The following is a 25,953-nucleotide window of genomic DNA, read 5'->3' as shown; positions in this document are numbered from 1 at the left end:
CTTTGAGGAAATTCTGCGGGGTTCAGAACCGAAAAACCTGGAATTTGAAGTACTTTTGTCAAGAGTCTCTTTATTTTTCCTTATCCTCTTGTAATGACACACTTGTCACTACCCACTGAATGGAATAAATAGATACACCTGAAAAATCTGCTTTTGTGGTATCTCCAGAGATCAACAGTGAAACTCCAAAAGCATTGTGTCCCCATTGTACATGGAAGCAAGTGCCAAGGTCACTCAGACTCGTATGTTCCAAGATGACAATTTCTGTTTTGTTGATATTCCATGATTTCCCTTTGGCACAAAATCTGTCCAAAGAGACCAAAGTATTGGATGCATTACTTCAATATTCTTTGAGAAGAATATCAGATCTAAATTTTCTGTTGTGTAAAGAAGCTTCTTTTTCCTTAGTTCAGTCATTACAGAAACGTCACGTTTCCTTCAAAACAAGTTGTAGTTGCAGGTCTTGCTTTGCGCAGTTGAGAGTAAGAGATAGTTTTGGATTTTTGAGGGAAGAATGGAGCACCTGTCTTATGTAGCTCAATTAAAAAATGAGTGTGTGTAAATGATTTCTCCAAAGTATGATCAAGAGCATCTCTGTTATGTTTTCTGTGCTGACTCACCACTGTCTTTATTGGTGTAGAGGAAGAAAATCTTCTTGATTCAGGCACTTAAGAAAGTTGTCATAAATTAGGCAGTTTGAAAACTCTCATCTGTAGGCAATTAGCTAAATTCTTTCTTCCCACTGGATAAATGTTTAATCTCTCATAAAGTATGACTTGGTTTTATAGCCTTTATACACTTACCTTTGCAATAATATCTATGAAGTTTTTACTCTTTCAGGTAGTCCCACTGAGTTCAGTGAAGTTATTTCTAAGAGTAACATCTATTAAACCTGGTTCTGTATTTCGTTTCTATAACTCAGTCCTTTTTTGTGTGTTATGCATGCATGTTATTTTCCCTTGCACATCCCTCTTAATGAAGCCCTGTTTTTATTTTTTTTATTTCTATTTTTTTTTTAGCTTCACTCTTTCTACTAGTCTTGCAGAAAATAACATGCATAAGGAGAGGGGAATTATGTTGTGAGGGATAAGTTAAGACCTTTTCCTGCTCTGCCCTGATTTATTTATTTATATCTACTTAATTGATCTAGTATTTTATAAAACCCTTTTACATTTTTAACTTTGAATTAGAATGAAATTAAAATTTGGGTTGCTTTTATCTGTATTTGTAATGTTACTGCCCCTACCATCCACAGGGTCCCTTAACAGTCCAGAATTTTTGGTATTGGATCTTTTAGTGGATAATAAAATTTTTAAAGTTTTCCCGAATGCCATTTTTGTCTAACCTGCTCTCCAAAATGAAATGTATTTAGCGGTCTCAGTCCTGACAGTGGTGAACAGCAGTCTGCATTACAAAACAGGCACAGAACCGGTGGTTTCTGCTTGGGGACGCTCAGACCCAGTCAGAGTGGGGGCACAATTACCTCACACCCCAGGGAGTGTTTTCTGAAGGTGAAGGCTGAGGTCATTCATCAGGCAATAGGGAAAACCATCTCTTGTGAAACTGGTCTCTGCACCAGCCAGAGAGAGCATTTCCCGGTGCTGCTGCTGCTGCTGGGGCCCCATTGCTCGCTCTGGTTAAGGTTTTGTAATCTGGGATCTCCCAGACTGCCTCAGATACATGTGCCATTTACTTTGTAGTAGAATGTGGAAGCAACGATTTGCATTTCAGGGTGATGTTTTTAGCAGGTTATTTGTTGGAAACAATATCTTAATATAGGTAAATTCCTGATTCTGCTACAGTTATTATGTGTTTTGTCTTTCATTGGAGAGCTGGGACATGTGATTAATACACCAGTTTATGTTCATTAGTACATTATTGACTGTACCATTTGCTCATTAAGATGCTTTCCTAAGAGTTACTCTGATACTGAAGTTGAGAGACCTTAAGTGGCTGTCATCTTTGTGCCAAATGGATTAAAACAAAAAATGCTCAGCTCTTCTTGGTAGATCAGTGCGCAATTTCAGCTGGGTCATACCAGGTTAATAAGACAAAGTATTGGGTTTCCTTTTGTGGTTTTTTCGTATTTGTTTTTTGGTTTTTTTTGTTTTTTTTTCTCTTTTGAGAAAAAAAAAATAGAAAAAGTAAGGTTTGATTTTGTTCATATCTTTACTTATTTCAGCTCAAAACTCAGTGTGCACCTTTTTATTTTGGAGCACAGTAACACAATTTAGATAATTTCCTACCTGTATTAAATTAACTATAAGTGAAAATTCAGATTAATCAAATTATTTTTTTCCATCTGCTGTGTAAATAAGCCTTAAACCTCCAGTGGTTACTGAATAGGGGAAGTGGGTTAACAGGAAGAATGAATACAGGGCTATCGGTCTGAATCAGCCAGAGGGGACATAGATTGACTAATTCTTTGGGTCAGGGCCATGAAGGAGACTGCTGTAAAAGCCCATTCCTCTTTACTTTTTTTATAACGTTGGTAGTATAAACAGGGAATGTTTTTTTCAAAATCTGGCATAAGCAAAATCCCTGGGTTGGAGAGTGGATGTAGAAGGGAGGAGGAACGTGCTGCTGGGATGGGCACTGGTGGGAAAAAAGTCTTCAGAGCCCAGGAACTTTGTCCAGAAATCTCAAAAAAAACAGCCTGTACCCCCCCCCAAAAAATGAGTGAGCTCCCTTCTAAGCATGTTTTCTCCTGTCTGCAGATTGAGGTGGTCGCAACACACTTCTTACCTTCAGCTTACTTCTTCCAGGTTTTTTTTTTTTCTTCTGTAACTGCAAAGAAAATTATTGGTGTCTTTTGGAAACACTCTGAAAGCTTAGATTTGATTGTGGCATAGGCTGCAAGACAAGCTCATTGTAAAGATAACTACAAATACTGGAGTGGGGAGAGAAAAAGGAATCTTAGCCCAGCAGTGGGCATGAGTTTATTATCATACTTTGACGAATACATCACCTGGAGATGTCAGGGTTTTTTTAATACCTTCACGCTTTGCTGTCATGTGTCATGATCTCCCTAAGATCTGTGCAAAAGTCACAGCTCTGGTACACCTTGGTCAGGTAGTGTTGAGAGTCCCATTTGATAGCAGGTATTTTTACTCTTCCCTGAATTTTGGTGTCTGTTTAAATTTCAAAACCATGGACCTTGTTTAATTTTTGAGGGGAGGCGGGTTTATACATGTTGGTGCTGTCATGCTCTCTGTCCTATTACTTTTTAAATATATATTTTGGGCAATTATAACCAAATTCAAGTGTGTCAAAGATATTGAGCCCAAGTGAGTGTTGTGGAAACTGGCAGCTGTGGAGATGAGAGAGTGCCTGATAATGTTCCCACCATGGGGAGGTTTACCCCTTACTTCACATGGGAAAATAATCCAGGGAACACCAGTCATTTGGTTTGGCTATTTATGGAAGTACTTATTTATTCTTAGAAATCCTTTGAGGGTACTTTTGTAAACTGAGTATCTACTCTGTACAAAAGTGTCTAGATGGTCTGTGCCAAGTGATGTATTGCTTTGATTGGTTGTACACGATTTTGGCATGTTCTGGTGGCCTAGTAAAATTGGTGAGTTTTTATTTCTCTCTCTCCCAAGATTTCTTTTGACCTAGCAGAATATACTGCTGACGTTGATGGGGTTGGCACTTTACGGCTCCTGGATGCTATTAAGACCTGTGGCCTTATCAACTCAGTGAAGTTTTACCAAGCCTCCACCAGTGAACTTTTTGGAAAAGTGCAAGAAATCCCGCAGAAGGAGACCACCCCTTTTTACCCAAGATCGCCTTACGGTGAGGAGCGCTGATGGTGTGTGTGCAGTGTCTGTCTGTCTGCTCTCCCTGCTCATGTCTCAGGGCTGAAGTCATTTGGGTGTGAGATCAGAATGATGATAGAGCTAAAGTGACTAGACATGTCGAGAGGCATACCTTTATGAATTACTTTATAAAAAGTATTTGCTGCCATTGCCTGGGGGTTGGAAATTAGCATCTCACTTCACAAGACCTTGTTCATTCAGCTCAGGGCTGAAGAGCTCTTGAAGAAAGGGGGGGTAGGGTGACTCTTCCCTCACAAAGGGTTGTGAGGTACTGCTGAAGTGATAAGGTTTCATATTTTTTCTTGCCTAAATGAAAGACTCCCAAGAGCTCACTTCTTCCTTCGTGAACCCGTATGAAATTTGAAACACTTATTAAAGCAATGAGCATGGAGGATTTTGGCGATAGAATTTCAAATCAATTTGAGTGTTAAGGCTCCAGATTTTCACTTTTATTCCTCCAAAGTAATTTCGGTTTTGTTTTGGTTTTGGGTTTTTTTTAATTAACAGAGGTCACTACAGTGGCATATTTCACACGCTCTGACTGTTAATTATATTGTAAAAGAAAAAATGCTGTGCTTGAGTGTGTATAAGAGAACCAGTAAGAAATTGCCCTGATGATTCCTGGCCAGTTCAGAGGCTACTCAGAATATGAGTATTTTCCCATTCAGCTGCTGTTTATTGGGCTGCTTTTTTTTTCTATATAAAATTTGGGACATACAGGGAACTAATCAAATGCTAGAGCACTCTGCTGTTGAAATGTGGACTTCACCTTGCATGTGACAGAGACTTTTGTGTGTGCCTGAGCTGTGTATGTGCCAAGCATTTATACAATAACGCTTCAAAATTATTTTTACAGGGGCAGCAAAACTGTATGCCTACTGGATTGTGGTGAACTTCAGGGAAGCCTACAATCTCTTTGCTGTGAATGGCATCCTCTTCAATCATGAGAGCCCCAGAAGAGGTTAGAAAATCCATGTGAAACTGTTTCCAACTTTACGTATATCTGATGGGAAAAATAGAACAATGCATCCACAGGTTTCATTTAAACTTGCCAGAATTCTGTAGGGAAGGTGTTATGACTTGCAGCCTACTCATGGCATTTGATGCAACCCTCCTGGCAGTCTCAGAGCCTTAGAGCTCAAGAACAGCATCATATTCCATTTTGCAGCTCATGAACACCAAAGGGAAGTTTGTGTATCTAATTTTGTGTCCCTCTTGATAATAAGTCAAGGCAAAGATATTAATATGACATATTAAAAAAGGCAGGTTTTCTAAACATTTATTTGGGCAACTACATAACAGATGCAATTTCAGGTGTGACATACTCAAGATTTTAATTTGTTTGTAAATGTCAAATTGAGAGGCAGAAATAATAGATGCTCTAAGTTCATAAGACTAATTAGTACAGCCTGGTGTATTTTGAAAAAGTTTTGAATTATGGCCCATACCATTTTACAAGACGGCTTTTAACACATGGCTTTAAAAAGCCTTTCAGTTTAATCCTTAATAGCAATACAGCTTAAATTCCACTTAATCATCCCTTTTCTGTTTGCAGAACTTTATGAAGAATTAATGCTGGTATTTAGTTTGAGTAAGACTCCATGGTTGATTAGAAGTCTCTTTTGCAATGACAGTTTTCCTCTGCCCTTTAAGTACTGTGACTGTAGAAAACACTCTAAAATTAAAGTTTGAAATTAACACAGAAAACTGGATTCTCAGTGCAGAAGCCTTTTATTGTGGTCTGTTTCTAAATGAAAAATAAATTCAAGTTTTACAGGAATGCAATTATAAAAATTATAGCCTGCCACAAAATATAAGAATTTTAATCATTCTTATGTGATACTTATATAAAACAGACCATAATTTCAAGTCTGCTTAAAAGGAGAAAAAAAAATAAGAGAAAAAAGGAGTCCATGTCAATAGGATATAAATATTAATTTCAGTCTTTGGGAGTCACTGCTAAGAAACCTCATCATACAGTGGGTAGGTAGCATTTACAGTAATTGGTGGTAGAAGTCGGTGTATCACTTCACTAGAGCAAATGAAGCACAAGTTCAAAATTAAAGGAGAATCATAATCACTAGATTATTTCATTTAGAAGCCCTAATACTTTGCTTTCTATTAAAGAGTTTACTGAGATGTATTCATAGTGTGCTGTAAACCAATGTTTAAATTGCTCTGAGTTATCACTATGCAATCAAAGCATTCTGGCCATCGTAAAAAAAATGTAGGAATATGCAATAAAAAAATATTAGCTTGGCATGATTTCTAAGAACTCTAAGGAGCTAGAGGATGAGATGAAAATTTTATAAACACATATACTTTTTTTGATGGTCTGGTGTAGATTCTAGCCATTTTCGAGGAGGAAAACTGCAGTACTCGGTGCTATTTTGATCCCTCTGATGTTTGTTCCTGCTTTAACACAACTGCAATAGGATTTCCAATTTGAGGTCTCTTTTCAACACATTTAATGTCCCCATGGAGAAATCAAGTCTGTGTTTTGAATTCTCAGGCTATACTTTTCATTCTGTGTGTGTAGTTTTAGGTCTTTTATGCCATGAACAGGAATCTTGTCCTAGAAATTGTTTCAGTTGCCTCTTTTTGCCTTAGCAGGAGTACTTGCATTGAAAGCAACTGTAATGACAGACCAGTGTTATTTGAGTAGTGTTTTTGTGGGAAAAGCTTTGGAAAACTATACAGATAAGAAAATGACATAACAGTAGTTTTGAGATTGCTTCTTGATAGCCATGCATCACTTTACTAATACTTTTGAAGATTAGAAAAGGCACTTCAGGAGAAAAAGAGGATTTAACTGGAATTTCTAACTCCTATGCAAAGCTGGTAATACCCAGCTTGGAAGTTTTCAAACACTTTATGGTTTAGCTTTTTTATAATACTGATTTCAAAGATTGGGAATACCTGAATAAATCGATACATATTTTCTTCCAATACTATATACCACTATTTCACTTGGTTTCACTGGGTTACACTGAATGCATCAAATACAACATCCCATTGATGGTGATATTATTTGCATCTTGTCCACACAAAACCAAATGCCCAGGAATCAGAGAAGAGCAGAAGGTTGCAGCAGTACCACTTGCTGAGGTGTAGAATTGATCAGTCCTGGCAGACAGTGAATTTTAAATCATACTTTGGAAAATTTTTGTAGGTTTCTTACACAAAATGTATTTATGGAAAAACTGTGGAGAAACGAACTAGTATTCCTTATAGCCAGAGATCCATGAAATATGCTACACTGGAAGGCAACGGAAGGATGAACAGAATGCATTTTTCATACCTTGGAGCCTGTGTTGTGGGCTCTGATCATATAGAAGTATTTGTATTTAAAGAATGAGTACTCATGTAGAAAGATGGTGAATTGCAGTTGTCTGCCAAGCTGGTCGCTGATGTTGAATTGAACAAACACTTGTAAAGAATTTGCTTCAGGATCTATATTGTAAATGAGTGTTTGGGGTCACTTAAATAATCACCCACAAAGGTATTAGCAAAAATGGGTTTAATATGAATTTATAAAAGTGTGACTTAACAATGTTTGATGGCAAGGTTCACTTTATTTCTCACCACATGGATGAAACATACAAAGGAATACTGAGTTAGAATCAATTTGGAATGATTTGCACAGAGACTAAAAGTGCTACAGTATAAGGGAGACTCATTGAGTCATGAAGTTTCTAAACTGATGCAGCTTAGGTGCAGCTAGTTCCAGTCTTAGTCTCAGACCTTTATAATGATTTATATCTAAAAAAATTAATTCTTTCATTCATTAGTATTAATGTAGCATACTGTCAGCAACTTACTGAACACCTATTGTGAATAAGGGGTCTCTCCACTGTGATATCTCAGTCTCAGGTAAGGAATCTCAAACCTTGAGAAGAGTCTCAGATCAAGGGGAAAGGCACTGCAAAGCACTCCACTTGTAATTTAAATAGAACTGAAATTGCACTTATCCAAAGTTTTTATTAGAAAAGTCTCTCTGGCTCAAGGAGCAACTTCATGAGGCGTCCTAACTCAAGGGAGGATCACTGCCACACAACCATGCTGCCTTGCAGAGACAGCTCAAAGAAGGCTCATTTAGGCTGTCAGATTTATGGGATAAATTGGTTGGCTTTTAGTTGAATTACACGTGATGGGAAAGGTAGGCATGGGACCCTTTGGACCCTCAACTGTCTTTGTTCTTCACTAACTGAGTCTTGGAAAAACCACCCACTATTCATGTGTGCCAAGCATCAATGCACCCTGGGTTAGTCTGTCCCTTCGTGGACTTCCTGGAGGAGTTCTTGACCCAGCTACAGCTCAGGTGTTTAGGTCCTTTGAGGCCTGTACCAAACCATTGCTAGTTTGGATAAAGGGGCCAAGTGCATCTGCCACAATCTCTCTTTATGTAATGATCGGATATTGTAGTGCTGGGGCAGCAGTGCACAAGCCTAGTGAAAAGGACCACTGTCTAATCTCAAGAGCTGCTTCCCTGTAAAAGGAGTTCAGGAATCTACACCTCTTCTTTCAGAGTGCCAATTCTTCTGAGTCTTTCCAGTTTAAACTCAGAAAGGAGCACCAGTAGTTAATCTCATGTAGCCTGTACAATAATAGGGAAGTCTGCACAGAGTTCATAAGGGTAAAGAGTGCTTAAGTCTAATATGAAAGGTTTCATATTTCTCAAAATTACAAAGGCTTGAGAGAAGTGCTGGATTTGGGAACATTTGGTTTTCTACTTTTATCTTGCTCTCTAAGAGAAAGACAGTAACAGGAGTAGTTCTAAGATGTGACTCCACAGTGTAAAGCTGATCACTTAAGTTCGCTGTGTGGGCTTCCTTTTAAGTATGGTGTTTCATGTTCTGACAATCAGAGTGACTTTACAGAAACACCAGTGAAAAATTCTAGGTTGGCTGAACCCACTGCCTGAGCTTTATATCTTAATTTGGGAATAGTACAGCATTATTAAATTGCACAAGTACTTGGATCTATACTCAAGAGATACATGTGCATGTAACAGCAGAAAATATTATCTAAAATATCATATGAAATAAAATTAGTGGCTATGTTAGACTAATCTTAATAAAATATACATCTACTTTGAGCCTTTCTGTAGTACTTTCCTTTCTATTATTTTCTTTCTATTATACGTACTGCCTCTCATTTGATTTTCCTTTCATTTCACTTAGTCACTTTTACAGTTTTGTAAGATGAAATAGGCACTTTTTGACCGGTACATACTTTTCAGCTCACATAAATCAACACAGCTGCACTGAAGTGAGTAGGGTCGTGTTGATTTATGCCATCTGAGGGTCTGGCATAGTACTTCCAGTAATAGTCTGGTAATGTAAGATAAGCATGACTTGCTTCCTTTGGGGAAAAGACCTGTATTAGCAGTATACTTTGCTAAAGCTAATTTCATCAGTTACTTTTGTCCATTTTTTCCAGGTATAGCTCAAGAGTTTCCTTATTTATGGTCATGCCAAGGTGAATGGATCTTCCATTTCTGAGGCTTATTTATTGTCTAAGTATGACATGAGTTGAAAAACAGTAGCTACAGGCAGTCTCTGTATTCGAAAATGAACAAACAAAAGAAAACCTAAAAAACTGTTCCAGAATAATGATTATTTTTCCCACCTCCCCCTCGAAACAACGCTATGGGATACCAAATGGGCGAGGTGGTGGCTATCAAGTTGCTGGTGGTAGTTGAACATGTCTCCCAGTATTACCAGTGTGGAAATGTTTGCCCTATAGCAATATTGGAAAGATTTCTGTTCAGTGAGATGACGGTTTTGACAGTGGAAGAGTGAGGCAATTAGCAAGTCTAGTTTTCAGGAAAACTGGGGCTTAATCCAAACCTTTTTTACTTCACTGGAAAGATTCCTGTTCTTTTGTTGGGCTCTGGATCTCACTAATACCTCCTTTTCTGAGTGGGAAAGCAAACTTCTTGTTGACAGTGTCATTTTTTTTGTCCCAGACAAGCCCTTACTGTTGTCTCTCTTCAGTTCTGTGTAAGAAGTTGTCTCAGGTTTACAAGATATGTCTTTGGATGTCTGAGATAAGTTTCTGATTTGGTTAACCACTTCATTGCTTGCCTCATCTGATCTTAATCAGCCAAGATGTACAAACATGTACAGCATGTTTCCTGACACAATGCAACAAAAGTTTTTTTGGTTTTTATTGGGTTTCTCCCCCCCTCCAAGTAATACTTTGCCTCCACACATGACATCATTGTGTAGATCATTCAGTAGGGAATTTTTGTGTGTCTGATACCAGCTCTGGTAAAGCAGTTGTCATCAGACCATTGCTGTATAGCCAGAGGGAAAGGATACAACTGCTCATTTCTGTGATCTCTTTCAGCCAGAGTGGAAATGGCTAGGTATTAGATTGCAGGCTGAGTGTTGTCAAAGTACATGTAGTAAGATTAAAATGAAAAGAAATCATATTTAAATAGAATGGGGTGTGTTCTTTGCTTTTATTGTGCATCTGGGTCTCAGATTTGCCAGGGAGAGGGGGTAAGTGTTTCCCCTATTCACTGTAAATACATCTGTGTGTCTTTTGATTTTATGTAGTTTGCTGTTACCTTTTTTTTTTTTTTTTTTAATCAGCTTTTAGTTGCTCTTTTCCCTCTGTATCACAGAGAAGGCAGAAGCAGATGGTGACATCTGCTACTGACTTTCACAAGAAATCTGTGCAATTCCTGCTGGAGCAGCTGCTCTTCTGCATCTACTGTATAGAGATGTAGTCAACATCTGCCAGATTTCCCTTTCTCATGTTTGTGGTTGGAGATTAATTGCTAATCTCTTAAAATACTTTCAGTGCAAGAGAAGCTTGGTCAACCTAGTACCACTGGAAAGAATAAGGCTTTTCCTGGTGCTTTTTTGCTAAGTTGAGGCCTGTGAAAGACATAAGTGTGTAAAATTTTCAGTGCAAAGCTACATCTCCTTCATTTAATGCAGAATTTCCAAACCCATGAGTATATCTAAATAGAAAAAGTCACAGAGTGTTGTTTGTGACTCTCCTGCTCCTTGCAGGATGAGAAGCATACAGGCTGCCTGGTGTCATCAGGGAGCGTCTGCCTTGAACATTGAAAACTTGATGGCAAGGTACCATGGCCAATGTAAAAGGACTTACTCAGACATTTGTGTGCTACAGAGCAGCCAAGATCATTTCATGCTTTTTAGTTTGCATGTTTCAACAGAGAAAGCATGCAGTGTCCTGGAGACATGCATTCTTACGGGCTTTTTCTCCCTGCTGCGAGACTGATCCTGCTAAGTGATCCATGCAGGTGTTCCCTTATCTACACATGCAGTCAGACATCACTGGGGATAAATGTGGGCATTAGGGTCTACTTGTACAAACGGATTTGCAGCAATAGTGACTGTAATAATAGAAAATTGCCAGGTAATACCTTTCCTCTGTTTTGCCTAAGTACGTGTGTTTTCCCCTTGAAAAAGATCTGATGTTACAAGATAAGTGAATTTAGTTAATTATGATGATGTTGAACCTGCTGCTGACCAATTAATACAGATCAGAGCACATCAAAATATGTGGAGATTTTTTTTGTCTGGTTCTTAAGTTGCTAATAAGCCATATTAACCTTGTATTTCTAGTGCCACTTTCCTAGTGTTAGCCAACACTAAGATATGAAGGTAGTGCAATTATATCAAAATATGAGTGGATTTCCCTTCATTAAATAGTGTTTTAAAAGCTGTACCAGACATCTGAAGTGAGAACTGGAGGGTGGGACCATTTCTGCATGCCCTTAGTTTTGGGCATCCAGGTAATTCAGGTCAGTGTTGTGGAACTTGTCACATATAGGAGTGAAATAATAATGTACATGAACTGAATCAGGATATAAAAAGATATTTCTCTAAAGTGATTAACTGATGAAGTAAGATACTGTGTTGAATAGTCTGGCTACTGAAAGCTTGATTCAGTCTTTGCAACAATAGTTTGTGGTAATCTTTACCACCTTTTTTTTTTTTTTTCTTCCTTTTCAGTCTTAAAGTAGCCCTGATTCTTCACTTCTCTGTCTGATTGGCTTCTCTGGGGTCTATCACCAGTTTATCTAAGTAGTTATGGATGGAGCTTGTGCAAAAAAATAAGTAATTTCTTGCCTGTGGGTTTAGATTTTTTGGAACAGCTGCATTCACAACTCAGATCTCTCCTTGAGCAAATTATTATCTTATCAGAAGTATCTTTTCATCATTAAATCATATGCTCCCTTGTGGCTTATATTGTGTTGAGAAGAAAGTGGATTACAAGTTTTGCTGTCTTCCATGATTGATTTCAACATTTTTTTAATTAAAAAAAAGGGCAGAGTATCCCCACAATTTCCAAAATGCCAAAACTAAGAATTCCCAAATAATTCTTAATATTTCTCAAGTTACATTAATATATATCAGTGTTACTTTCTCAAACTAAAACTTCCAGACTTTTTTTTTCTTTAATTAAATATCAGCCAAAAACTTTGAAATAAAGTGCTATGAAATTTATGTAAGTCAGAAATGGGAAATAGCATGTATCTCACCTGTAGTGTTCTCATACCTTCATTAATACACAAACTTGTATCAGGACTTTGAGAAATAATGTGTTTTATGTGCCTATTTCGCTGTTTTTCCCTTTGTTACATTTCTTTTTCCCCAGGCAAAGCATAATGGAAAATGTGACTGTTCTTGTGCTGTTCTTGTGTATGTAAAAATGAGAACATGAAGTGAAATACAAGCAAGAACTGTGAGATTTACACCTTGCATTTTACAAACCACCTTAAAGTGAATGCAGAATTTGCAGAAGGTCAGAAGAACAGAACTGGTTTCAGCCAGAAGTCCATTTAGCTGAGTTACCCATTGCTAGAACATGAGGGGAGAGTATAGGAGACAGTGTAGGTACAGTGTGGTCACCTCAGACCCTGGTAGCTGATGGGTAAGAGACCATGCCCAAAAGATGCATCCCAGTCCACTGCCTGTCCATTCCCAGGCTCTGTGGGAGTGCAATCCAAGCTGCTGCACGTGAGATCCTCTCTGAAGGAAACCACTTTATCTGGGGAACATCATCTCCTTTGAGTGCATGGTTAAGTCATAGCTCAGTGGTACCCAGAGCCCAGGACAAGAGAGCATACTGCAGATTACAGTTTCCACAGATGTGGGGACTCAGCACAACCAACCTCTTCTGTATTTCTTGTTTTTTCAAGAAATTCCTTGAGCTACTTTTGCTTGCAGTTGCATCTATGTGATTTTTGTTGTTTCATTAAGTATCATTGTATTCTAAAATAGAAGCAAGAAAGGGAAAAAAAAATCACAAAAAAGAGCAAAGGTCCCACCATTATTGCAAGAGATGTTGCATAAATGAATCTGTCTTACATTGTTGATATTCTCTAAGTAATTAATGTTTAGTATTTTAGTTATTGTTGCAGTATTAATGACTTCTTAAACTACTGAAGACTGTGTCTTACTATGATTAAAATTCTGTCAAATATATACATTTTTTATGTGATATATTAGTGTACTGCTTTGTCTTCTTCTTGCTGTGTAATCCAACGTCAGTGTTCCCCTGAGACTATGAAGTAAAAACCATTAGAAATTGCTTAGAGCTCATTTTCAAAGTCCTGGGCATCCCTGCAAAGATGTCAAGTATGTGACTCTGTAAGCCTCAATCCACAACCTTCAAATTTTGGGCATCATCTCCTAGGTGTAGAAACTTGAAAGCCCAATCATACAGCTTGTAGGCACGGAGTGACTGGCCCATCTTAGTATCTGAAATGTTTTTTCAGCAGTGTGCATCCTGTTTTCCCTAAAATAGCTCTCCAGAAGGTTGACAATTCCCTCTATTTAGTCATGCATAATTAAAAAAAAAAATTAAAAGTAAATCTATTGAAAGTGCATGTTGTTTCAGAAAGTTATTTGAAATCAACCTACTGAGGCATTTCAGATACAAGAGACTGAACAGGAGAGATTAATTCACAATAAACCAGTTTCACCACTAGTGGTTAAACAAAACAGTGTAGAAGGAAATGTCAACTGATTATTCCTCAACAAAGTTAGCAGGATTCATTAAAAACAAAAAAATGAGAAATGCATTGTCATTGGATGTCACCTCTGATATGATTCATCATGCAGTGGGATTTCATAACAATTTAGGAAGGTAAGATGCTTTATCTGAAAGAAGGTTGGTGCATTTGGTCAGAGCTTGGTTTGAATTTAGGAAAAGTTTTCTTTCTCTGTCTTGATTTCACTAAGTGTTTCACTTACAGTTCCTAGAAATGTGTGTAAAAATAAGAAGGACAATCACACAGACAAGCATTCCCTGTGTAGGTGGTTTGATTTCAGTATATACATTATGTACTTTCTGGGGATGCACAAAAGTTTTACATTTATTAAGCATATCCTGTTATCACTGAAATAGCTGAAAATCCTAACACCTGGCAGACTGCTGATTTTTGCCAGTTTTATTCATCTATGCAGGTATTTTTGAACAGATTTTAACCTCTGTTGCAAGGAGTTATAGCAGTGTATATACTGTCAGCTACATGTTTCCCACACTGTTGATGTCTGCACACCTTGCCAACCGTGTAAAAATATTTCCTTTTCAAGGATTTGCCTTTCTTAGACTCTTAACATTTAATTATGTTCCACTTAATTGTTAGGCAATGATTGGCAAATGAAAGCTATGGCCCAAAGCATTGTAATAAAACCAGACACCCGATGCTATTTAGATGTTGCAATATCAGTTGCATATTTTGATCTGTACTGTATCTCACCCCTACAGAATGATAGCTGTTCAGATAGAGACTTAGCAGGTTTCCCATGAAACCCTTCAGGGTTGTTCTTTGGTACAGGAAAACAAAGCAAACCCAAGCCAAGAGAGAGAATATAGTATCATGTTTTCTCTACTTTCTCTGAATTTTATGCCCTAGGACACGTGAGTTTGAGACCCACTGCTATAGAAATGTTGCAGTCATACTGGTGGATTTTTATTTTTGAAGTCAAATCGTTGAATTCATTATCTTATGTGTGAATATAATAAGTACTAGTAAAGAATTTTAAGTAGTAAAGAATTATCCAGTAAAGCAACTCAGACCTTCAGTTTACGTCCTTTTTTTCCTCTCCTCATTAATTTTACAATCCTTACATTAAAAGAGATTTAAGGTGTTTATTCATTGCATCAATATCCATCGATAGGTGGATTGAGAATATTTGTCAAAACTTTACAAAATCCTAAAGTAATCCTGGATGTAGGCAATGCGAATCTGCAAAAATCTAGAGCTCGTTTTGGTTTTAAGACAAATCCAGAAGACATGAGAAAAACATCTGTAACACTCAGAAATATTTTATGCTCCATTTCCTTTTTTAAAATGTTGAGACAGTTGCTTTTTTAAGTTATAAATCTTTGTGCTTTCTTGCTGACACCTTCCTCTTCTCAGCCCCACCTCATGCCCGTATTCTGAGTCACTGGTAGGCATGTGTGCATCCATTAGGGATACTTGTGTTGTGTCGTACACTCTGTGCTCTCACACTGATTTTCTATTTACTTCAGAATGTAAAAATAACCACCAAGATCTTTTGTTGCCATTACTGCACTGCTTCAAGATAAATGGAGACACTGTGCGCTTCCCAAGGTCAGGAAAAGTTCTTTAACTTCCCAAATTTTATGTAATTCTTGAAAAGGGAGTAAATTGGAAATTTTCCATGGTCTTAAAAACTCTGCTGGTTTGGGATGGCACCGGTATTGTACTTCATTTTAGACATTTATACTGAAGTGCCACTGAATGTAAAGTCAACCCTGTGACTGTAACAGGCATCATGCAAATACTCCTTTTTTATTCCCCTGCTGTTTGTTTTCATAAGTATTGCATGTACCTGCCATTGAAAATCAGGCCAGTAGTTGCTAATTTTCACATGTGTTTTTCAGCTGGGATGGGTCCTCCTCAAGTCCTGACCCTTTAGGAAAAATGGAGGAATGGGATGGACTGGTGCTAGTCGTGTGACTTGTGCTCATGCTCTACAAGGGCAAAGCATCCTCAGCTCATATGTTATGGACAAATCCCTCCCCTTTGTATGGCCTAAAACTAGATATGCTGGATATGCTTCTCCTTTTCTGAATAGCTGCTCTGTTCCCTGAGCCATAACCTGTCCAGATGTGCTGCAGCTTCCAGTAGTGATTTGAATCATCTGAATTTTGCTGAAAATGATATGTGCTGTTTGAGATTTGCACAAAAAAATGTTTTAAAAATAGGATAGCACATATACAATTGTTTTATTTTTAGCATATTTCATGGTCCCAGCAGATCTTGCAATATTTACGAAAAACAGGGCATAACAAGTAACCAAGTTTGGGAATTTGAAAGCTCGACTTCATGTAACAGCAGTAGGCAAATGCTACCTATGCTACCTAGTTCTGAAAGTGCTGGTGTTACTAAAGAACTGGCAAAAGTTTTTGTTGTGCTGGTGAATCCAAGGTCTATTGCCAAAATGGCATCAGGAAAGTGTAAGCCAGTGAATAACAGGTCATTATTAAATTTTCGCTATGTCTCATGATGATGCTTTTCTTGAGAAAAAGCATCATAATCTTAAATTGCACTTCAAGGAGCTCTTTGTTTTGAAATCATGGGATGAAGCAATTCTGGGTTTGATTTCATGAGTGTGCTACAGTTATTGCACAACTCTGGTCTACTTGCAAGTAAGTTAAGTGTCTCCTGTCACTTTGGTCCTACAGGTTCGTTGTGGGTTTGGTGGTGTGGTGATATCATCTGGTTTACCGTCGCATTTATAGACAGTGATAACCAGGCATCAACACCCATGAAGAAACCCACAGAGTCATCAGGGAATTTTCATTCATTTTTTCCATAATTATGAATGTGTGTGAGTATGTGGATGATGCTTGAAAATGGCTGGCTGTACATGAAAGTCTGCTGAAAGAATTAATGTGTTCAGTAACATTTTCTGCAAAAGAATGAATCAAAATTGTTCTAAATGATAATGTATGTGAGGGTTCAGTCAAACTCAATGTTGTTTCTACTGGTTAAAATCAGATAGTTTCAGATTTCTTTTACTCAATCCTTTTATTAAATATTAAAGATTTAGCAGTTTTTAAAATATGCTTTTCCTTGAGACTACTAAAATGCGAGAATTTAGAACATTAATCCTCAATGGACTAACAGAAACACCTCTTATTTTTATGCGGCCTGTCAGGAAAGAAACGCTTATGTGGTGACATGATACAGTAAGTTATTTTTTAATAAAATCTCAATTGCCTTAATCTGATTTTCAAACCTGCTGTGTAGTGACAATACCATTCAGATTTTTGAAAGCCCTGGGAGTCGTACATATTTTAAAGATGCCTCACATAGAGCTTTCAAGACATAAACATAATATTAATAGTTTTAAGAGGGTCTTATAATTCTCTACTTCTAAAGCAGAACTTCCCAATCTTGTACTGATGAAGATGGCAACTACCTTGAAATATTAGCTTAGCCTCATTTCCATTTCACTCTACAATAATGTTTGTGGGAGACACTGCTAAGATTAATATAATTAATTTTAAAAATGAAAGAAAAATTGTGTTTCCCGTGCACAGTTCTATTTCCTGGATTTGTGATGCTTGAAAAATGCCAATAACTAAAAAAACCCAAGTAAAACAGCATGAAAATAGTTTGGTTTGAATCTGCGTTTTTGTAGACTGACAAGTCTGTTCAGTTTGGCCAGATCAATAATTACTTGTACTTTGTATTTCTGAATTAGTTCAAGTTGAAAAATTTTTAAATGTCAATTTAGGCGATTAGAGAACTTCCCCTGAAAGTTTTCAGTTAATTATTCTGATCCAATAATCAGGTATTTTCTTCTTGGTTCAATTCTGCAGGAGGGTAAACAAAGGATCTGGTTCAGGTAACAGCTGTGGTTCAGTTACCATTTTATGTGGATATAATTTGTATTGGTTTGGTATTGAGCTGAAGCAGTTTAGAGAGAGCTTGTGTTTGTGTCTAAGTCTACATGACTCTGTTCCTTTGAGGAGATCAAGGAAATGTGGATTAAAAAGAAATAAAGAGGAATTATATAGAATCTGAATTTTGAATCTGCATTTTTATAACCTTACCATATGAAATGGACAAAGAGTACTTTGTCATGAATCAAATACTGTTTACTGAATTCCATTGAAACTCTTAAGAATAACTTTAAAATCTAACTTTATTTTCATATGCCAGTATGTCTATAGCCCTGCCTACTTTTAAATTCCTCACCAGATATTTTTTTCATGTTTAAGTTTATTATTTCTGTATAATTACTCAGAATTTGATTGTTTTTTTTTTATTTTCCAGGAACTTCTTTTGGGTTCTCTTTTAAATTGGTAGAGAGGTTAGAGAACACTAGTGGTTTCTTTAGCAACCTCTTCTAGGCTGTGCAGAAAAATTCTAAGAAGGAGGTTTTTTTCTGACATGCTAAATTGTAACTATTTTAAAAGAAACCAAGAGGTTGAGTGTTTAAAGATTTAATATAATTTTATCCATATGTACTTTTAAAGCGTGGTTTTGTATTAACTGATGTGTCAGAGTTCAGCTGCATTAGGCATCTGCACAGCTGTGATGCTCAGCAGCTCGAGAGATGGTGTTACAGAGTTTATTCCATTCCCTTTTCCAGAATGGAACCATGACCACTGCTAATGCTGTGCATGGGCATGGGAAGAACAAAAACCAGAGTGGGCAGAACCATGGCACAGAGACTGCAAAAGGACTTGATAACCCCTTTTTTGTTTGAAATTACTTTCTGGAACCCTGCCTGGACACCAGTCCTGCATGTTAATTCACATCTGTGTCCTTCAGGTTGACTTCCACTTGTTCTTGACTCTGTGGGCTTTAACGTATGTGTCTCTGAGGAGAAAAATCCCTAATTTTTCAGGGGACTTGGAAAAGAACTTCATGAGAATACCACTTACCCTTGGCTCATTATTTCTTTAGGTTACTTCCATAGGAGACGAGGTTAAATCTATTGTTGTTGACTTGCCAGTCACATGACATCAGACATATGCACAGCTGCTTAAATTTGAATTGAAATGGCCCTGGAAAAGATGGGGGCTCCCTCACAGATGAAATAACATGTATGTCCAAGAAAATCATAAATAAGCTGTTGGGGGTTTTTTAGTAGATCTATCTCTCATCATAATAATTACCAAAGTGTTTACTCACAGGTGCAAAATACTTAGAGAGTCTCCTTAATCTCCAATTATTGTTGCCCTCTCATCTTGACCTCTCTTGAAGTGTTTTATAAACAATTTAAAGAATAAATGAAGTATTAGAAACAGTTATTATAGAGCAGGCAAAGTTATTTGCTTTCTTTGAGTGAAGGGATATAATTTATAAAGGACTGATTACACTCATCTGTTTTCTGGGTAGCCTGTAAGTTTACTTTACCATGGCAAGGCAGAATAACAGAGAAATTGTGTCATGGGAGCCAAGTAAGATATTGTAGCAGTAGGAAATCCAATTGCCTTGTTTTACAGCCATTTGTCTCGTCCCTTGTTTCTGTCAAATGATCATTTGAATCAAAAGCATTTAAAGATATTTTCTTCCTCTGCAGTAATGAGAACAACAGAGACTTTTGTGCTGCAGGACATTCCTACTAGGTCTTTCCTCCTCTAACATGGCTACCTGCCAGTCCTTGTTATTACTGAAAGTTGCTTCATTTAGTACATTTTATAAAGTGTCTCTGCCCAGCTTCGTGGCTGTCACTGAGGTTATGAGTCAAGGAGGAGAGTGGGAGCGGGAGCTCTGATTCAGCAGGGCTTCGCAGCAGAGAAGTTAAAATGGAGAATGTTAGTGGGTAACTTATTGCTTCAAACCTATTCTTTTTCAAGATATGTGTTTGAATTAAAAAAAAAAAAAAAGTACAGTGGAAAGCATGTTTGATATCTTTGCCTTACTCATTTTACCACATTGCTTACTAATCGGAGGTTGGTGTAAAGGTTCTTGGACTCCAGCTCTCAGAAAGAAGGGCCCTGCCTTGGAGGGAACAGCCTGAGGGTTTCAGTAGCTCCCTCTGTAAATCTGCAAGCCATTCCCACCTCTGCTGTGCTCTTCTGTCAAGCAGGGATCAAATGAGATGCAAGGGTCCTGGAATCATCAAAACGACAGAGCCTGTTGGCTCCAACACAGCTGGAACTGGGGAAAAGATGCCTGTTCCTCTTCTCTTACATGGCTTTTTTCTGTCTCTTTCCTGAGCTCCCTGTGAGGCAGACAGAGTGGAGGCAGTAGAGCAGCAGGGAAGGAGAAAGGGTGGCAGTGATTGTCTATTCCACATCAGAGGACAATTTTGTAGTGTCCCTTTGCAGTTAGAAGAACATTTGTCAACCCTGATGTCTGCCAACCACAGTTCTGCAGCCCCTGGAGAAGCTTATCTTATCAAAGTGCCTTTTTTTTCCTAAACACATGGAAGAGAAGACACTGTCATTTCCAAGATCAGTATTTGAGTGAAGAAATAGGGCAGGAAGTTGTAGACACATATGTAGAATTACATCTTTATTTCTAGTACTTCTGGCAGAGCCAGGGAGGATGAGGGAGAGAGATACATTTAATAACAGGTGGTTGTTGTCAGCATGGTAAGACTCAAAAATCCTACAGTAACTCTGTATCCTACAGTAATTTTCTTGCAGGTCCAACACCCTTAAAAATAGACCCTAGCGGTTCTAAGACACTTCTGAAATATTCTTTTAGAGTCATCATTTTGAAAGTCAGTAAGTCTGTACGTATTTGATATTTAATCACTGGAAGGGTTTGGGGGCCCTCATGCAGAAGAATGTGGTCAGAGGAAATCAGAGTTTGAGAGCTGCTGCATCTGGAGCCTAGTAGGGGTGCTCTGGGGAACAAATGTAGATTTGGCTTTGGCTCAAGGGAGGTCCCCTGTCATGAGATGACATATGAAGGTTATGCATAAAAGTACCAAACCCTTGCACACCCATACTGTGCAGCATTTCACAGCCAAGAGATAAACAGACTGTAGCTGTTTTAAAATAACAGCTATGTTTTTTTATCGTTTTTTCTCTGTTTGCTGGGCTATTAGGTTCCTTTTGTTTACTCCTACCTTGAGTCATCTCCCAGGTCTGTGTGCCCTGTAAATTGGTATGATACTTTCTACCAGATACCACTTGTACCCGAAACGCTGGGCACTGTCCACTTTCTTTTAAAACTCTCATGAGTAATTGCCAAAAGGTCGTAGCTACAGTGTCCCAAACAAATGCATGTCATGAATGGTCCTCTTTTTTAGCCTACTTTTCCTTTAAACATGCCTGTTGGGTTTTGAGTACCTGCAGTTAAATGGTGTTGCTTTTGGCAGGGCTTGGTGAGCAAATGAGGCATAATCTCTCTGATCTCAGTAGTCTGGTCAGTCAGCCATGACATTCTCAGTGTCTTTTCTTTCTACACCCTGTCTGAACAGGGCCATAGCCCAGGCAGCTCTCAGTGGGGTTGCCAAAGATTACCATGTGCAGTGAAGCAGCAGATGGCAGGACAGTGGAAAATATGCAGACCCAGTCCCTGGGTTCATGTGGGGTTCAGGGTTAAATTTCAGTGATTTCCCTCTCTGCTCCTCAAGCCTGTCAATAAAGTGCCCTTTGAGAGATGAACTCTTTAGTGTGCTTTGGGAAACTATTTAAAGTTCAGTTTTGTCCAGTTTTGGAAGTGTGTTCTAGACTGAAGCAGAAAATTTAAGCGTTCTGTGGCTACAGCAGTTGAACTCTTCCTTACCTTAGTGTGGGCATAAAAAAAGACGTACATATGAATATGTTCTGAAAACTACGAAAGAGTGTAAAAGGAGCTTTGAAAATTCGATTGTCTCATAAATTGTGTAATGACTGAATGAGGAGTGCCTCCACAAACTTAAACTTGTGCCTATATGTTTTGATAAAGCCCTGGTTTGCACTTCGATTTTTCTCCCCATAGGCTCCCTCTTCCTTATTCCTTGCATGGGATAGAGAGTTCTCACTGGAATGACTAGATGTTCAGTCTTGGAGTGGGGGAAGGTGGAATGGTGGGCAGAAAACAAGAAAAACATTCTTTTACAGCAGATTTATTTAGTCTATTGAGTGATTTCATCCCTTTTTTGCTCTTCCAGGGTACTTCTGTCTCATTGTTTCAGAAATATCAAGATATTTAACTTTCTCAAATTCTTGTAAAATTTTGATATTTTACCCTCTTTTTTGGGGGGAGAGGGAGGAGAATTAAGGTGTGAAAAAACAAAAAAGTCTACATTGCTTGATTGATTAGTTCATATTCAGAATAAAACTCTCATCTGTTTCCACCCTGAGCCTTGGTAACAAACACATAGAGGGATGTGTGTCAGTGACTAAATGAGAACCTGGATTTAAGTGACTTTATGAGCACCCTTTCAGAATTTTGCACAAGAATCAGGCTTTTGTTCATTTTCCTGTCACAGCATTAATCTGACAGAACTGTGAATCTATCATTTCTTTCTCTGAAGTTCTTTACCTTTGGTTAGCTTCAGGCTCCATAGGACCCTTGCCTACTTCATTTCTCACAAGACACCCGTTTTTACTCTCAGAGCAAGTATATTCTCTGGACAGGGAGCAATCCTATCAGGAAAAAGGTTACAGTATGATATCTAGAGATGTTTTGTAAAACTGTATCATTGTGCATTCAGAAACAACACTGAAACACCTAATCCCAACTTTTGGTGCTAGAATTTACGGCTTTGTCCTGGGTATGTACAGAGAGTGTGCGTGTGTGATTTTCTGAGCACATGCACAGCTACCTATAGAGATATTAAAATGATGTGAACAGTCCCACTAAAAATACAAAGCCAGGAAATTCAGAATTGGGCTAACTTTCTGTCCTGGTTTCACCCCATTGTGTTCAAGTATTGTAGACATCTCAGAACAGCAGGTGATCTGACTGCCTCTTGTGTTCCTAGAGGAAGTATAAACTAACTTAAATGGGAAATATCACAAAAACAGGATAACAATGAATTTCAGGAGTCCACAAAGGAAGAAGTGTTCTTAAAAATACTGTTATTAAAACAGTAGTGAGCATGACAAGCTGAATGGTGGTAAATGGATGTATTATATAGACATTCTGTTTTTTTTGCATTGAATCACTTTCCAAATGTTTTGTTTCATATTTTCTTGTGCAAAACTTTTGTGGTGATTGGACATGTTAATGGTGGTATGTTTAATTTTGGCCTCTTCTTTGTAAATTTAAGTCATCTGACTTCAGTGAAACGACACCAATTTATCTTGCCAGAAAGTTGAGTTCTCTGTTGTTTATAGCTGCATATTTATTTATATTATTAATTACACTAGAGAAACTCTATTCCCACAGAGAAAGAATTCAGGAGTGGGATTCCATTTCAGTGGCAACATTAGTAAAAAGGAATATTCATTGAAATGTGTGTGAATTTCAAAATGCTGTTAGAATTTTACTCAATGATTGTGTTCAAAATATTTTCTCACTAAATAAGGGTCCATTTCTATTTTCTGTGCCTTATTCATTTTAGAGTGAAAATTAGCAACACGCCCAGGCTTTGTCCCAGAGGGGAGTTTGCTCTCAGCAATGGTTTTTATGCAACCTCCTGACATACCCTTTCTGCCTGTGGGAGAGCTGCCGCTCTGTCTGGTGGCATTTCCAGTTCGGAGCTTGGGTGTGGAAGCCGTGGCACCCTTGCTTAACTTCAGGGTCCTCTGAGAGTGATCACATCCTGCACTGCAGTAAGGACATAGCTCTTATGGGAAGTTTAAGCAACCAGCAGTAACTACAGCTAGGTGAAATCATGTTTTTATTGGCTTTCTGAATAGAGGAGGTCAACACAGCTAGACCAAACATGGCCAAGGTCTTTGGACCAGAAGGGACGTGCTGTCTTTGTTGGCTTGCGGTCTTCCTGGTGTAGTGTCATCGTGTCTCTGCCTTTTCACCCCATTCTCAAACTTTTAGGACTTGGAGCCTTACTTTAGGGTTGGGTTCCCCCTGCACCTGCTCCACACAATCAATTGAAGCTTTTTTAACAGAGGTCAGCTGTTAAAATACTACATTTCAGAGTTGTTACTTTGGTTTTATCCAAAATAATGACTTTGGGGCTTCTTCTCAGTCTTCAGCAGAACCACTAGTCCCAGTGCAGAAGCAGAGGTTGGGGAATGGGGACAGCAGGGACAGGGAGAGTAGGCTGAGAGCACTGTGAGCTGATCTCATAGCCTGGGTTGCACACCAGCTTGACCGCATGCCACAGCATGCAATATGGAGATTTTGTTCTGGCTCTTAACCTCTGAGCCAGGTGTTAACTTGACTAGTCTGTTATGAGCCTGAAAGGGTGTGTGTAGCTGGAAGATTTCATCCCTGTAACTGTAGAACTTTGCAAGTGGTGGTCTGTACATTGACGTGTTGTGCTCATCAGTGGTGGAGATGTATTTCTCACCACATCCTAGCTGAGAATCCAACTATTCATAACATGGAAGATGGAAGGAAATGTAGCACCTTGCATTTTATGTACCTTGTACTAGAAGAAAATGGGCCTCCTGTATTTGCAGAAGCTGAGATTGCTTTTATTTTTGCTTCCCTCTAGTTTTCACTGGCCCTCACCTTGTTACTTCTTCATGAGCCCTTTCCCCTCAGCTGTTTCCAGCTCCCTGAAAAAATTATTCAGCTGTGGTTCAGGACCCCCTCTTGGTTATTCCAGGACTTCTATAGCAAGCAGTGGTTTTGTAAAATCGAAACACATTTACCAAATGATGTATTGAGGGCCTAAAGAGTGCCTCGAGGACTACCACTGTCGCAAAGCTAACCAGAAGAAAGTCCTCAGAGAAAAATGGTTGAGCAACAAAGCTCCAAAGGGAGGCACATGGATTAGGAACATCTTGAGTTATGCTGTATAAGTGTCAAACCCGTCTAGCACTGCTTTATTAGCTTGTGTGGGAGGCAAAGTTTCAAATAAGCTGCTTGGCTGAAGCCAGGCCATTTCTCTCGCTCCAAGAACATACATCAGCACTGACTCAGCAAATCTGCCACTGTGACTGGTTTCAGGGCTAGCTCTTGTTACAGTATTTAACCTACAGTAAAAGTAAAGGAAAATTCTTTTTCCCCCTGACTTGAAGTGAAATGACACATTTTATACTCAAGAAATTTGCACGTTAAAAGTTAGCACAATTATGGGTGCACAGAAAGCCACGGAAAACCTGTGCAAAGCTTTGCTTACATCATGACCCACCGCAAACTGATGTCCCAGCCACCTGGAGAGGTTGAGAGACCAACCAGATTTAGTCCCTCGGAGGTCAGAAGGTCCAAGAAACTGTATTAGTCAGTCATGTGTCACCAGGTAAGATTAAAAGCCTTGCCTGCTCCATCTCAAGAGAGTGCGAGGGTAAAGGCTGAATGTCTCAGCTTGAGCCATCAAACAGCAACTTTTTTGATGTGCTACTGGTTGCTGAGAGGATGGAGGAGGGGAAAGACAGGGAGAAAAGGAAAGGGGTGTTAAATTTAAGAGCACAGATGTCTGAACTGCAATAGCCATTAAACAAGGGATGTGAAAATCAGAGGGTTTTGTGCAAGTTGCCTGAGACTGCAGGATAATTCAATTTTGTAAAAGATTTTCCTTTTGGTTGCATACAGTTCTACCTATTGTAGCACCAATTAAGCAGAGCATGTACTTAACTACAATTGTTTACACAAGCTTTAACAATGTAAAGAGTCTGTACTGATGGGCAAGCACACTCATGTTTACCCACAGTTCACACATGCAAGGGCTTGCCTAATTCTGTGACAGCTGAAATGAGAGGTTTAATTCAATAACCTTAGTTGTACAATTTAAAAAACACAGCTTAAATTCATGTTAGCAAATCAGGGCGGCTAAAGACATTTACCTTTGTTTTACAGTGTAGTGTATATGAACTGTGATTAAAAAAACCAAAGTGAATAGTTTGGAGCAAAAGGTTAAGTTTTCTGTAAGCAAAACGCTGCTCTGTTTATGTAAGCGCCATTAGCAATATAAACTTGGGAACAGGAATAACACTTTTATATATTGTTTTCAGTATTAATGTTTGAGTTTTCCTTTATAAGAATCTTTGATGCCTCACCTTTTCCTGTTCAGTGTACAGTTCCTGAGGGGAAAATATTTTAATTTAAGAAAAATTATATGGAGGAAATATACTA

At 38.3% G+C, this 25,953-nt stretch overlaps 1 protein-coding gene across 1 annotated transcript in view; it reads left to right on the top strand.

The window, feature by feature from the left end:
• The window catches only part of GMDS (GDP-mannose 4,6-dehydratase), a 404,327-nt gene that overhangs the window by 149,583 nt on the left and 228,791 nt on the right, over nt 1-25,953 (top strand). The window contains exons 5-6 of the mRNA XM_014872447.2: nt 3,606-3,798; nt 4,678-4,782. Of these exons, the coding sequence (XP_014727933.1) occupies nt 3,606-3,798; nt 4,678-4,782 (298 nt within the window). The remainder of the gene's footprint in view (nt 1-3,605; nt 3,799-4,677; nt 4,783-25,953) is intronic.

Source organism: Sturnus vulgaris, chromosome 1 (assembly GCF_052056855.1).
Source record: "Sturnus vulgaris isolate bStuVul1 chromosome 1, bStuVul1.hap1, whole genome shotgun sequence".
Taxonomy (NCBI): domain Eukaryota; kingdom Metazoa; phylum Chordata; class Aves; order Passeriformes; family Sturnidae; genus Sturnus; species Sturnus vulgaris.
Note: the sequence above shows the minus strand (reverse complement) of the source record. Positions and strands in the feature narration are given on the sequence as shown.